This window comes from Panthera tigris, chromosome B1, assembly GCF_018350195.1.
Source record: "Panthera tigris isolate Pti1 chromosome B1, P.tigris_Pti1_mat1.1, whole genome shotgun sequence".
Taxonomy (NCBI): Eukaryota; Metazoa; Chordata; class Mammalia; order Carnivora; family Felidae; genus Panthera; species Panthera tigris.
In genome coordinates this window covers 46,523,921-46,539,448 of record NC_056663.1, presented here as the reverse complement: position 1 = coordinate 46,539,448, position 15,528 = coordinate 46,523,921, and the positions used below count along the sequence as shown (strand labels likewise).

Sequence of the window (15,528 nt, the reverse complement as noted above, 5' to 3'; positions counted from 1 at the left end):
CAGGATAGTGCTCCAGTGAAGGCTGGGTTTGATTAAAATAGCAGTGGGCGACAGCTTTATGGGAACAAGAGCTTTGTGAAGGATCTAGGTCATGTTATAATTTGGGAATTTCCATCCTAATTTTTTTCCTTTTGTGCCAAACATGACCCTGAAGCAGTTCCTCAATTCCTAACTTCTTTTGGTGGTTTAACAATGACATTGCTTGACTCTCAGATGACCTACAATTCTTAGATTTTATTTAGCTTTGAACAGAAGAGCTGGATTTCCTTGGTTGTCCCCGAGGGTTGCATTTCTCCTGGAAATGCAGCCGCCAGCTCTGAATGATCGCTTTAATATTTGGGTGTGATTGTTGCTTGGTCAGTTGTGACTGGAGCACAGAACCTCAGTGTTCTGCTATCACAGATGGCCACACCTAAATGCTCTCCCCAAGAAAATAAATGCCCCAAGACTAGTGAGAATAAGATTCGGCAGTCTTTGCCAATAACAGTCCAAGGATCGAAATTACAAGCTAAACTAAACATCCAACGCTTTTATGCCAGAACATTTATCTTCCAGAAAGATAATTATGTGGTATGATTGTCAAGAAACTTTTCTAAGCTTAAAAACCAGAGTCCGGTAGTTTTCTGACCACTGCCCTTTCTACTTGCTGTGAACCTAGTGGCTTCTGTCCTCTGAGGATCACAGCCAGGGGTCAATAGCAGGTGCATGCCTCATTGACAGGAACAGAAGGGTGAAATTGGTGGGGTGTTCAGCCTGAAGCTGAGGAATAAGAGAAGCCCTCTCCCTCTCCCTCTCCCTCTCCCTCTCCCTCTCCCTCTCCCTCTCCCTCTCCCTCTCCCTCTCCCTCTCCCTCTCCCTCTCCCTCTCCCTCTCCCTCTCCCTCTCCCTCTCCCTCTCCCTCTCCCTCTCCCTCTCCCTCTCCCTCTCCCTCTCCCTCTCCCTCTCCCTCTCCCTCTCCCTCTCCCTCTCCCTCTCCCTCTCCCTCTCCCTCTCCCTCTCCCTCTCCCTCTCCCTCTCCCTCTCCCTCTCTCCCTCTCCCTCTCCCTCTCCCTCTCCCTCTCCCTCTCCCTCTCCCTCTCCCTCTCCCTCTCCCTCTCCCTCTCCCTCTCCCTCTCCCTCTCCCTCTCCCTCTCCCTCTCCCTCTCCCTCTCCCTCTCCCTCTCCCTCTCCCTCTCCCTCTCCCTCTCCCTCTCCCTCTCCCTCTCCCTCTCCCTCTCCCTCTCCCTCTCCCTCTCCCTCTCCCTCTCCCTCTCCCTCTCCCTCTCCCTCTCCCTCTCCCTCTCCCTCTCCCGTTATTCTAGCAGATATAAAACTAAGGGCTGCGGTTTGAGAAGATTAAATCAGTCTGCTTCAGAGGGGATTAGTTACCTAGATGTGTCATGAGACTGAAGCCAGAGAAATGCCACAGGGGTCTGAAGGAGAGAGGAAATCTTCGAGGCTGAGCTACCTGATAGCTAATCCATCCTTCTTGTCAAGATGTAATATAGGTCAGTTCAACATCCACAGTTCAACAACCAAAATATCAGTTGAATGCTGGTTTGTTCTCATTTCTGATGGGTACATTGATAAGAGAAGGCTGAATAGGCAGTTGGGAAACTAAATCAAGGGTAAAGACATCTATACAATAGCAGGTTCCAATCAACATCCCCAGGCTACATCTAATAATCTAACCACATTGTCTATTGAATGATCTACTTAAATGACCTAAAGGAAACACCTGAAAAGGTGAGCCTGTAATCACATCAAAGTAAAGGTTGCCTTGGTAAGCATTTTCTCTTGGACACTCTAAGCTTCATTGTTATCCATTACAGTGATTACCTGGGTCCCTTCCCTGTCTTTCCTGGGGCACCGAAGAAGACAATTTTCATTCTGGTTTAGCTCAGTGCATCTATTGCAACCCTTTCTGCTGGTGGTTTACAGGACGCCTACTTCTTATACATAGGGTTATAAAGGGCAAGTTCCCGTTTACCAAAGCAAAATCCGTCCTTTCCTTTCTCTGGGTAAAGGAGTCAGGAATACCTGCTTGACTCATTCTTAAATGTTTTGTTGGGTAAGTTCATATTTCAGAGCCAGCTGTACAGCACAATTGCTTAATTATAGCATAAACTCTGCATAGCAAAATGAAAATGGCAACAGCAGGATAGCATGCTAGTGCAAAGCATTCTTAAGTTGTCATGAAGTTTATTACTGCTTGCTAATCCTCCCAAGTAGTTTTAATATTAAAAACCCATTTCCATTCCATTGATAGTACATAGTAGGTGCTCCTTTTTCCACAAAGATTTTTCCTAGAAATACCCAACAGCCGCCTTTCTGAGTAACAGTTGATCAATTCAGAGTCGCCATCATGGACACTGCATGGCAGAAATGGATATAATATTGCAGACCCACGGGAGTAATAAGAATGTAGATTTGGACACATATGGTATCATTAGCAGCTCAGCAACAGTCTCTCCCCCATGCCCCAATAAACACTTTCCCATTATGGGACCCAATCACAAAGCCTGTGAGTCACAAGCTTTAATGAGACAGAGTGGAGTGGCTCATGACTAAAGTTTCCATTGTGCTTAATTAAAAAAGAAAATAAAGCAGAGATATTGCAATACTCATGTGTTTAAATGAAAGCATTTTTTTTTTTTTTAGTTGTACAAGGCTAAAACTGTCATTTTTTTTGTGCCATGCCCTGAGTGGAATGGAGCATAAAGAGGATAAAGAATAAACCATATTCAACAAATTACCACAAAATCTCTCCCCTTTGTCATCCACCCACTGTAGACTTCTCTACTTGTAGCCTTGTTAATAAAAAAGATAAAGACATCGGATCGTTTTTTGAACATAATCCTTCCAAGTAAGGACTGGCTTTCATCCACTGGTCTGTGACAGATGTGTATTTCATAAGTTATTGAAAATCTATGGCCCTCCTTATCAACCAGCTCTGAAACACTTAAGATGCCTTTTCCTATCCAGGAAATTCCGTCACCACTTTCTCTTTACTTCCTCATAGACCCGGGTGCTGTACCTACACTGTCATGACAGACGAATCTAGGGAAGAATCTCTCTCAGCTCATTGAAATCAAGGCAATTATTGTGCCCATCTCTCTCTTCCATCCACTGTTTCCTATTCCTATCCACTCCCTGCCCACGTATTTCAATATGTCCTTTTATACTAGGCTTACGTTCTTTTGGTGGAATTGGACAGAATGTGCTAAGTCGTGCTTCAGAAACATGATCTCTGGAAGACTGTTTATCTCAGGCACATCTTCTTAACTTTGTTCATTTTATGAGCAGAATTGAAATAAAACACCTCCACTGTAAATAGGAAAGACTTTAAAATTAAATTTGGGCAGCTGGAGAGCAGGATACATTACCTCCTGATCATATTACTTAAATTGGAAAAAACAAAAACCCAAGAAAAGTAAACAGACAAATAAGAACAGATCCCCATGACAATGTGAACTCAAGACAGCCCATTAGAAAGCTTAAAAGCATTTCTTAAGGAAGTGAAATGTCAGCTGTAGAACCAGAGAGTTGATGGGAACACATGTCTATTACAAAGAAGAGAGAAATATTTTTTAGATGCCATACCCAGGAAGCACAGGGAAGGCATCAGTAGGAAGGTACAGAAGTTGAGCTCAAGGGCGGGGTTGGCTGGCCCAGGAGGCTTACTAGATCTAGCATTCAGAGCAAAGACTGACTAGCTTTCAAAGGTCCTCTGTGATTCTGAGTTGACACTGGTTATTCTCTCTCTTTTTTAAAGATTATTTAATTTCAAGAGAGAGAGAGCAAGGAAGGGATAGAGACCGAAGGAGAGAGAGAACCCCAGGCAGACTCTGCACAGAGCCTGACGCAGGGCTCAAACTCACGAACAGTGAGATCATGGCCTGAGCCAAAACCAAGAGTCAGACGCTTAACCAACTGAGCTACCCAGACGCCCTGATTATTCTCTTTTTGAAAGGTTAGAAACGGACCTGGACCTAGAAATGAATGAGCTGAGCCTTGAGGATTCGAACATTCATCCCATAGATGAAGAATCAAAGCTCTGGGGTCAGATTGCTTGAGTTTGAATTGTTTTTGCAATCCTATGACCAAGTTTCTTAACTTCTCTAAGCCTAAATTTATTCATCTATAAGATAAAAGTTCTAATAGTGCCTATTAGAAAGGGTTCTTTTTGAGGAGGAAATTATTCACGCAAGGCATTTAGCATCCATAATAAGCACTCCATTTGAGTAAATAATTATTCTGTGTGTATGTGTGTGTGTGAGTGTGTGTATGTTCTAGTAAAGGGATTCCTGTGGCAGAAAAAGTATGTTTTCCATATTCTGCAAAGTATTGACACTGTGATGCTTTAGATATTTTCTTAAAACATTTCCTAATGCATCTGATGAATATAGTGTATCTAACGAAATAAAAGGTACTTGTCAGGAAAATTTTTAAGAGACACAAATTGTGTTCTTTATACCAGCCAGTTCCGATTCATAGTTGTTGGAAAACAGAGTTTAGAAATCAGGCTGATTCGTAAGACTTTGTGTCGAACCGAAGTTTCAGTATCCTTTCTCAGAACTTCTGAGTGGCTGAACAAATAGCTCTTGATCTGCCAATCGTCCTTTGCAGGTGGGATTTGGTCCCACAGGAGACAGGTGATTTATGAGGTCCCAGCTAGTATTAAAAATTGTATGATTCTCACCACTAATTAAAAGTCACTCAAGGGGAAGGCCCCAGAGAGGGACCTAGGTGATCCCCAAGGGAGACCACCAGTCCTCACAATACCGACTCGGGGATTATATAGGTTTCCTTCATGCTATAAAATACACATGTTCTGACCACCTCATCAGAATATCCATTTTTTAAATTTTTTTAATGTTTATTATTTGAGAATAGTAAATTAATAAATAAAATTTTTTTTTAATGTTTATTATTTTGAGAAAGAGAGCAAGCAGGGGAGGGGCAGAGAGAGAGGGAGACACAGAATCCAAAGCAGGCTCCAGGCTCTGAGCTGCCAGCACAGAGCCCGATGCGGGGCTCAAACCCACAGACCCCTGCGAGATCATGACCTGAGCCAAAGTCGGCCGCCTAACTGACTGAGCCACCCATGCGCCCCCAGAAAATCCACTTTTATAAAGCAAGTCCTCATGTCTCCAACACAAATTCAAAACTTCTTTTTCTCTGGAAAAAAAATTCAACATACACATTATTATACTGTATAGCAACCTACAGTTTCCAGTATTACCCATCTGTTGCCAGTCATCCTAGATTAATGATATTTGTTACCCGTCTGGTACCTCCCTGATTGTACATTCCCATATCTGAAAATTAGCAATTTTGCCATATTTTCCCATACTTAAAAAAATGCTTATTAGATTTGGTTGTCAGTAACTATGGATATCCAAGTTCCTTTTTGGAAGTTCTCCCAAATTAGGCTTTCTGCATATAAAACGAACTATGTCCATTTCATTAGTTCTGAGAATCCAGATTCTGCATTTGCAGTATATCTAATCAGGATTCAACAGTACACAACCCTGGGTAAGAAATATTAGTCTAGACTAGAGAAAGATTTAATGCCTGAGATCATAGAGTGGTCCAGCTATAAAAGAAATGGCAAGAACCCAATCAAGGAAGTGATTTAAAACTGAGTAAAGGATTCAGCGGCCTCTGGGGTGTACTGAGCAAAGTGAATTAATAGAGAGGAAACCTCTTTGTGTTGATCCTACCATTTCTCCTTAAATTACAAATGCATGTGTCTCTTCAAGATCATGGAGAAAGGTGGTACCTAAAATGAAGATATTAACATCATCAATAGACATCAACATCACCCTGGCCTTCCCCTCTCTCCAGAGAAGTGTCAGTATTACAGTAAGAAAAAAACCTGGCTTTGCGCACATGTGTTTGGCAGAGGACAGTGTTAGTGCTCAGTGGAATGGAAAATTGCCATGATCATTTAGAAAGAGACCATGGGGTAGCAAAAAGGGCTCTGCACCAGGAATCAGGAGTCCTGGGTCTTAGTTCAGTTGTTTCGTTAACTAATGCTTGACCTTGAGCAAATCTCTCCAGATCCTGTGCCTTGTATGTTCATATCTATTAAAAAGAGCAGGTTGGGCAAGATGATTTCTAGGTTTCATCCCACTAAACAAACAAACAAACATGAAATTATTATATTTTAAAAGTAGCTTGCATATATATGTGTATGCATATATATTTCATAGGTTATTTTGAATAACATAGTTAATACATGTGTACATGTAAAATATGAAAATAACACCACTGATATGTCAGTGCTTTCAGACATTTGCTTTTTAGCCAATTTTGAGGAGTAATTTTAATTCGTTCCCACCCAAAATTAACCATTTGGACAATTATTATATGCAGTGTGAGGAAGGACAACTTTTAGATTAAAAAAAAAAAACATAAAACCATGCTAGTCTTACCTAGGAAATGAATCATCACATTAGGCCTTTAGCATTCCATTTCAATCCCTTCATTGAGAAACTACACCATCCTAGGAATTTGTACAGACTGTAGGAAATTTATGGACCCTGATTTTGTATTCAACACAAACTTGGATAAGTATTCAACAAGTACTATATTCCATTTACTGTTCTAGGGACTTAGAATAGGTGGAAAACACATAAATAGACCTTATATGCAAGTAGCTCAATCTATAATGTAGGTAAGGTAGCTTCGAGACTGATGAAGCTTAAAAAAAATGTACAAGTCAAAGGATTCATTATAATTTCTCTTTAAGCAATTTTTTTAAAAACTTTTTTTTTTTTTTAATGTTGACTTATTTTTGAGACAGAGAGAGACAAAGCATGAGCGGGGGAGGGTCAGAGAGAGAGGGAGACACAGAATCCGAAGCAGGCTCCAGGCTCTGAGCTGTCAGCACAGAGCCCGATGCAGGGCTCAAACCCACAGACCGTGAGATCATGACCTGAGCTGAAGTCGGAGGCTCAACTAACTGAGCCACCCAAGCGTCCCTAAAAAACTTTTAAGTGCTATTAACTTAAGTAATCTCTACACCCAACATGGGGCTCGAACTCACAACCCCAAAATCAAGAGTTGCACACTCTTCCAACTGAGCCAGCCAGGCACCCCTCTTTAAGCAATTTTTTTTTTAAGGCAAGACTGATATCCTTTGTATTTCAGTGGTTAAGTATTTTCTTAACAATTGTAAATAGTCATTATAATAACCACCCTTCTGAATCTCACCATCCCCATCTATTCCCTACCCAGACTTTCCTATGATCCAGCAACAAAAGGGACAAGTCTAGACACATCGGAAGCCACCATAACCCTATGTCAAGTCTGGATTTTCTTTCTTTTTTTTTTTTTTTAAGTTTATTTATTTTGAGAGAGAGAGAGAGAGAGAGAGTGTGTGTGTGTGTGTGTGTGTGTGTGTGTGCGCGTGCACACGCGTGTGCGTAAATTGGGGAGTGGCAGAAAGGGAGACAGAGGATCTGAAGTGGGTTCTGTGCTGACCAGAGCGCCCAATGCAGAGCTCAAACTCACAAACTGTGAGATCATGACCTGAGCCCAAAGTCAGATGCTTAACCAGCTGAGCCACCCAGATGCCCTAAAAGCTGTTACATTTTTAAAGAATTTGGGTATCACTCGTACCATAAGGTTAAAAAAGTAATCCTCTGGACATTAACCAATAAATGATTCCCTTAATTCTTTAAATTATATAATCTAATCATTGTTTAGTTTTGAACGTGTATGTGTTTCTATTGTGGTTGGAAGGGAGGGAATCAAAGCAAATTAATTTATTGGATAGAAAAAGGATTTTAATAGACAATTTTCCTTGGAGCAGAGTTAGAAACATTGCATTTTATCACTTTGAGACCAATTTCTGATGAAGTCTTTGTGGACCCATTCTTAAAAGTGTTTGCAGTGACCCAAGAGCATAGTTTACCCTGTTAATCTATCAGAGAAAGAAACCAACACATAAAGAACCAGTGAGAATGGATAGAACTTTGTAATACAGATGGTATGAATTCTAGAAATTCAAATGATTTAGCTCAAAAATGAAATATGCAAATGTTCCTTGTGAACATGGAGACACTGACTTGTCTCAGTTTAGGATATGCAAAGGACATTCCTATAGAGAGACCTTGGATTTGAAAGCGGGGGATCTTCTATCTCCTGATGCACACTAATCGTGTTGTGACTGAGGGGCAATTCTGGAAAGTCATTGTCATCAGAAGTGACACCCATAAGTTCCCTGTTGTAGTAACTGCCTGACTTTCCCTAATAAACATGATGGGACAAGGGTGGGAGGGATTCATGAGGAACCAAGAATTGAAGTAATGTGCATGGTAAATCCACCATCTAAAAAGTAATTTCTGAGCAGGAGCTTTGAAACGTGAACAAAAAGAAAAATACAATAAGGAAATTAAAAACTAAAGAGAATAAAAACTGGAGGTGTGATATGTTTTATGCTCTTTGGGTTTTTCTGTGGTTTTGATCATTGGAAGCGTTTGAGAAACACAAGAGCTGGTGGTGATGTGTCTGTGGGTTCTACTGCCTAAAGGAACTTTCAGCACCGAGAGAAGAGAATAGAATTCCCACTTGTCATCTTCAGGGTCTGCCTGACATATTCAATCACAGTGGTGTTGCCAATGCAAAGCAGGCCTTGTGTTTATCTAATTATCTGCCAGAGCTGATACAAGGCAGATTGGCCAGGCCCTGGGATTTCCTGCAGCCTTGGATAGCATTCAGAGAGCATAACACTGGTCCTTAATTATTTCTAGTTATGAGGGAGAGGGAAAGCAGGAATTAATGAAACACATTGGTAATCAATAATGGCAATTTCTTTTCTACCAATCAGTAAATAATCAAGCAAATAACTTTTAATTTCATTTTTCCTGTTTTTTTCTTGCTGTGATTCTCTGGTTGCTGTGCCACTTATTCATGAGCTAATCATTTAAATATGATTTATATGTTAGGGACCCATAACTGACACTGATTAAAAAGTATGAAATAAATCAAATGAACAGTTCTGAAGTAATACATTTGAAAACAAAATCCACATTGTATATAGTTTTAAGGAACCCCTAGCACAATGAGCTCTATGAATTCATGACCCTGAGATCAAGTCTTATGCTCTACCGACTAAGCCAGCCAAGCACCTCATCCCCGACATCGTATTGTAGTGACTATAAGTAAGATAAACTATCCAGAGAGGTGAGACATTCCTGTGAGCCAAGTCAGGACCAAAAAGTTCATGAAGGAGTCAGAAACTTGTATATGCCTTGGAAACAGGATATCTTTATACAGGAGGGAGAAGGGCATCCCATGGAAGGCAATATGGTGGGCAACAGCACTGAGGTGAGCCTGAAGAATTCAGGGATCAATCAGACTAGAGCTTGGATTTGTGTTGAGGTGCTATAGAAACTAAGTCATTTTTGAGATGATGGGACCAGTTCCTAGAAGACTGGAAAGGCAGGCAGAGCAGTTGGCTATGACTTGCAGGCAATGTGGAATCATCGTAGACCCTCCTGTGTGCCGATGCTAGAGAATGATTTCAATGAATAAAAGAATAGAGAATGGGCAAGAAAGAAGACTGACTATTCTACCGACTTCAGAATCCGTTCTTAAATACTTTAAGATTACAAAGAATATGGAGAGTCAAAACAATCAACACATATCTTTTTTCTTGGGCAGGGGAGGATGATGAAAAGGATTTCAAAGCATAGGACCTATGAAGGAAATAATAATAAAAATGGTCTTTGGAGATGAAAAAATGGGACATGACTGGTTTAGTGAAATTAAAGAATGGTAATAATCACTAACTATAGTGACATACGTAAATTACTGCCTTGGAGGAGAGTTGCTGTCTGGGCTCACTGTCCTGGTGGGTATTTAGTCATACTGAGTGGGCTCTGTGCCTGAATTAAAAAAAAAAAAAAAAAAATTGGGACATAGACTCTGGTATCAAACATACCTGTGTAGTCTTTAAAAGGCATAGGAGCGGATTTCAGATAATCACCCACAGGTTTTGAGGAACAGTCTCTTGCCCAGTCTGTGAGTTGGAGTTGAAACCATCTGTCCTCATGTCCAATGTCTCCTCAGGCCTGCTCTCTTTACAACCCTAGGGTATGGGCTAGGCTATAGGTAGCTGGCCACACTTGTTTCCTAGCAGAGAAAGGATAAGGGTGGGTGTGGGTGGGAAGGGAGGGGTACAGCTATAAATAGCTTCTAAGAACAATGGATACCATGGAAATGCTTTGGGAGCATCTCCTATAACAAAGGAAGCAAGAGAAGTAGAGATGAGAAAGAAATGAATCATTTCCAAAAATGAAAATCTAGATTGTCCTTTTTCACTTTTTCTTGTATATAAATATGTATACTTCTATAAACACACACACACAGCACAAAGGCAGATTGCAAAACAATATATAAAAGACTACTCCATGTCTTTATAGTAAAAGTGATCAATTAGTATTGATCTTCCATAGTTTCCTGCAAATATATATGTATATACATATGCATGCATAAATCTTAAGGGGGAAAAAGCCTGCACTTTGTATATATAACTTAATATTAATGATAGTTATCTCTTGGTTTGGAATTATGGGTTGGGTTTTTTTGGTGTGTGTGTATACACACACACACACACACATTTATTATTTATTTATTTGGATACACTGTATAGTGACTGTGTAAATATTAAAAAGGATTTTTAAAGAAAACATGACAATTTAAGATATACTTCTGCATTTTTCACTTGCAAATACACACAATCATTATAAGACTGAATTATAATGACATCAATTTCCATTTACCCAGAAGGTACCTCTCGGTGCATAAGTTAGACCCTAGGCGAATTAGTGATTCTCCCAAACTACAACTCAGCTGCCACTCGCTCAAAATTATATTTCTCTGCCTGCAAGATACAGAAGGGATGCTTCTGGGTCCATGTGTATACTACAGCTACCCCAGAGCTTCTCAGGGAGGCAATGACTAACTGAAGTTGGGTACATACAGCCCCAGATTTGTGGTCAGGAAGTGGTGTGCACTTGGTAATCACAAAAACACAGATCCCAGTTAGTCATAAGGTCTTGGACTGGGGCCCAGGTATGGGTATTTGTTTAAAAAGCTCCCCAGGTGATTCTAATGTGCAGCCAACATCAAGAACCATGGCCCTAATGGATTAATTTACTAAGGGGTTATTTGAATATGGCCTTCGAGAGAGGTAAAACAAAAGCAGAGAGGATGCGGTTGACCAGGGCCAAGGGGATGCATGGCCCTAGGCCTTGTGAAAATATGATTTTGCAGACAGAATAAAAGAACATGGAGTGTGGGGTGGGCAGTTCTTTCAAAAGATAGTGAATGGTGAATGGGTAGCCCTCTCCCTCAAGTTCACAGTAGAATAATCTCTGATCAGATATTTCAAACTGGGGAAAATGTTTAATGATAGCAACTTGTTGTCAGGATACTGGTATCTCACAAAATCCGGCAGAACCCAATTTTGATGCTGATGCCAGGGTACTGAAGTTCTCTTGGCACCAGAGGCTTCCAGACTTTTCCATTAGAGAATACACAGTGACCCACTAGACCTCAGCATAACAAATCCCACAGTAGAGCAGTGGCCCTTTGAATCATTTTACTCTGCTTTGGGAACTCATTCCACATGGATTTCTGTGGAACTTCTTCGGTGGTTTTCTGTAGATTTATAGTGGGCCAAAGCTAGGGACCCCGCAGGGATCAATCTTCTGGTCATTGCCTTTCTTTTTTCCTACCAGGAAACTGATGGGTTTCATAAAGCAAAGACTAGGACTTGAACACAAGTTTCTTAACTCCCTTCAAGTACTCCTGAAATTCACTACTATTTCTGATTTGGAGATATGACTTGCCTCCCTGTACTGGCATAAAGGGTCATGTTTTTACTCTGAACCAGTGATAATGTTGATTTTATTCATAGTGTGTTGAAATTATATTATTTATTGATATGGATCATGTGCTAACCCTAAGCTATTGGCTTTGTATTTATCATGTTTAATCTCAGTAGCAATGTTCAAGGATGGTATTATTCCCATCGTACTGTGGCGAACACTGTGGTCACACAGAGGGAATGAAGACCATTCAGGATTGAAATCCTGTTCTAATGCTGAGTGTCTGCACTAATTCCACTGTGCCATTGCCAATAACGACACCAGACCTGAGTCACAGGGGGAAATGCCCCACCTCTCCTGCCTTATGAGCCCTTGTGGCCTGAGTGTTTCTCATTACCCTAGTTAGCCCTAGCTTTTCTCTTTTCTTTGATACTTTTAGATAGAGCAAGCTGGGGAAGAGCAGAGAGAGAGAGAGAGGGAGAGAGAGAGAATCCCAAGCAGGCGCCACACTGTGAGCACAAAGCCCCATGCAGGGCTCGATCTCATGAACTATGAGATCATGACCTGAGCTGAAACCAGGAGTTGGAGGCTTAACTGACTGAGCCACCCAGGCGCCCAGCCCTGGCTTTTTAGCCCCATTCGCTCTTTGTTCCTTTAGAGCTGTACCTGGAAGAACTCTCACTCCCGTTTTTTTAATAGCCTGGCTGTTATTTATTTTCTGAGAAGTGGTTCTGTATCTCACCTGTTTTTAATGGAGTTTCATTTTGCTACCCAGCATAATCTTTGTTCCTGTGGTTTAGAAGGAAGAAAATGCTGTTAAACTCAGCCAGAGTCCTAAACAGATGTTCTGCATGTCCCTGTGTGTTGTGTTAGCAATGCATCACTTCCAGACGTCTCAGCCTGGCCTGCCGGCGTCCTGCGCCCATGCCAAATGCTTTCGGATAGCCTGCAATAAGCAAAACCCGAAGTCAGGTTAAAACCACCAAAGTCACTGGATTCTACTCCTTGAGTGCATTAGCATCTGGACTTGGGGTGGTGCCAACCTCTCAGAAAAAGTAGCAGCACTGAATCTGTGCAGAGAGGGGGGTGCAGGCGTTGTCTGTTTTAAGACACCTGACTGTAAAAATCTGAATGCGATCATGCCCACTTGAGCAAATAATTATCTTTTATGAAGATTTTTCATTTAAAGAGAGATTTGCCAGAAATCATCCTTCGCCAGTTAACTTTCTCCTTATAATGAGAAAAAAACAAAAATGGCGGTCCATTTGCAAGAGTGTGACCTACAACTTTGAGAAGCTACTTCCATAACAAATCAGACGGCAGGACACACAAGAGCTGGGTTTAGTAAAGCACACCACAAAGGTTTTCTGTCAAAATTGGTATTAAGTGCAGGAGTGGGTTAGGGGGACACATATCTGGTAGAGGATTCAGAATATGGCTGGGTCTGTCTGCTTGGGAGGGGCTATGGTTCAGTCAGAGAGTATTTATGAAGTTCTCCAGTATATACCAGGCTGTATTTGATTCCGTGAAAAACATAATCCACATTGACAGTGTTCCACCCCCCACCCCCACTTGGCTCACCTTCAGGCCGGTGGAGGTAAGGGACCCTGCAAGGTGACCTCTCAGGGTCCCCCTACTGTAGTGTGATTCTGTGAATGATGAGCAGCAGCCTCGAAGCTTGTCATCTGATTATGTTCTATCTAAGTCGGAAGAGGGGGACTGATTAAAGGGAGGTCACCCCGTGCAAATCTTCTAGAATCTTGCATTGGTGACCAAAGCACAGTCTTCTCAGGTTTCTGTGTCATGGTGGCATTGTGTTGGCCTGGGACAGCCAGGAAATGGGGACTGGGAAGTAGAAAGACTATAGTCGAAGGCAAAGTTAGCCACAGGCACCAAGTCCCAGAGTGATTTACAAGGTTATGCAGTGATGGCAGACAGGGCAGGAGAGAGTGGCTGGAGGGCAGTGGGGAGAAAGGATAAAAAGATCTCACCTGAGGGGCACCTGGGTGGCTCAGTCGGTTGAGCGTCTGGCTTTGGCTCAGGTCATGATCTCACGGTTTGTGAGTTCGAGCCCCGCATCAGGCTCTGTGCTGAGCCTGGAACCTGTTTCAGATTCTGTGTCTCCCTTTCTCTCTGCTCCTCCCCGGCTCGTGCTCTGTCTCTTTCTCTCTCTCTCAAAAATAAATAAACATTAAAAAAAATTAAAAAAAAAAATCTCACCTGAGCCTGAAATGTTTTTTTCTCTGTCCACTTCCTGTGCTTGCTGCTGTGATTACAGAATGACACTGTAATGAAGAGAGATCATACAAATAGTAACATAACAGAGCAAGGAAGCAAAAAAGCGATTTATTAAAAGCCTCCAACAAGCTCATAATATTGCACCCATACTCCACAAGAATGGACAAATGGCATGGTTCGGACCTTTTTATCCAGGCTATGATAACTGCTAAGCCAACGTAGGATCCCTTTAAATGTGTATTCACCAGCTCACTTTTCAATCATCACATACAGTGAAATAGCATCCCTTCCTTACCTGAGCAGTCTTCTGGCTGTAGAGAAACAAGGGGACATGTTGCCAGCTCAGTGCTCTCATCATGCTGATAAGAATCTAGCAAATGCAACAGAGAGAAACTCTAGTAAGCCTGAGGAGAAATTTAAAAAAAAAAGAGAGAATGAAGCAATCACCCTAGAAAAATATTGCAAAGGAGAAAAATAAGAAATTAGAAAGGAAAGGAAAAATACGGACAACATAATCCATATTGTCTGCAAAAAACAGAAAATGTTTCTTGTATAGAGGTGGACGTAAAGTGATATAGGAAATCTATCTGCTCCATGTAAATTTATTAAATGAAACTCTCTTTTTCTCTTTCTTTTAGATAAAAAACCTCTTCATGAAATAAAACCCCAAAGTAAGTTATTTTTCCTCTTGTGAATATAATTTATTCTCATATTTGCTGCCTTACTGTTGTATTTGTTTAGGAGCCAAAGAGAATGGGAGGTTGTAGGAAAAGACCCAGGGTTTTCAGGGCACCTCCTCCTTGGGTTTGGGTCACAGATCAGAGGTTGAAATCGAAAGGACATATACACACCCCTCCCTCAGAGTAGGAGTAAATCTCCCGTTGATGCTGCCTGCCTCAAAGTCCATTTCTCTGCAAATGCCGTCTAGGATTCTTATTGCTGAGCAGATTGGTAGCATTAAAGTTAATAAATATTTGTCAGTACAAGCTTTCATGAGAGCAGCCTTGGGCAAGAGCCGAGACTGACTCCAAGCCTCTGCACCTAGGAGGAGACGGGGGCGCCTAACACGCAACCGAGAAATCCATGGCAACTTGGTAGATTAGAAACCAGGATTGCACAGTGAAATCAGCAGAAACTGAAAATGTTGGTGGCGGTGCCAGTTTGAGCTCCCCACACGCAGGCTTGGTTCCTGGGAAGGCCCGCCTTTGCATTATCTCTATCTTACACATCCAGTAGATTTGGGCATAACAGCACAGTGAGAATGGTTAGCATCTCGGCATTTGACCCTAAGGTTTTCAGTCATGGCTGAACTTTAGAGCCACCCGGAGGCCTTTTAAAAACCCCAGTTATCAGGCTGTACCCCCAGACCAATGGAATCAGAATTGGGGTGGGTTAGAATCCCTATATTTTTGTTTAGGATTTTAAAACTTTAATGCATAGTTCAATATGTAGGATTTTTTTCTTT

General features: G+C 41.5%; 1 protein-coding gene across 6 annotated transcripts in view; it reads left to right on the top strand.

Moving 5' to 3' along the window:
- The window catches only part of UNC5D (unc-5 netrin receptor D), a 547,698-nt gene that overhangs the window by 450,762 nt on the left and 81,408 nt on the right, over positions 1–15,528 (top strand). For all 6 annotated transcript variants that reach the window (XM_042983507.1, XM_042983506.1, XM_042983509.1 and 3 more), the window contains one exon: positions 14,702–14,734. In XM_042983507.1, the coding sequence (XP_042839441.1) occupies positions 14,702–14,734 (33 nt within the window). The remainder of the gene's footprint in view (positions 1–14,701; positions 14,735–15,528) is intronic.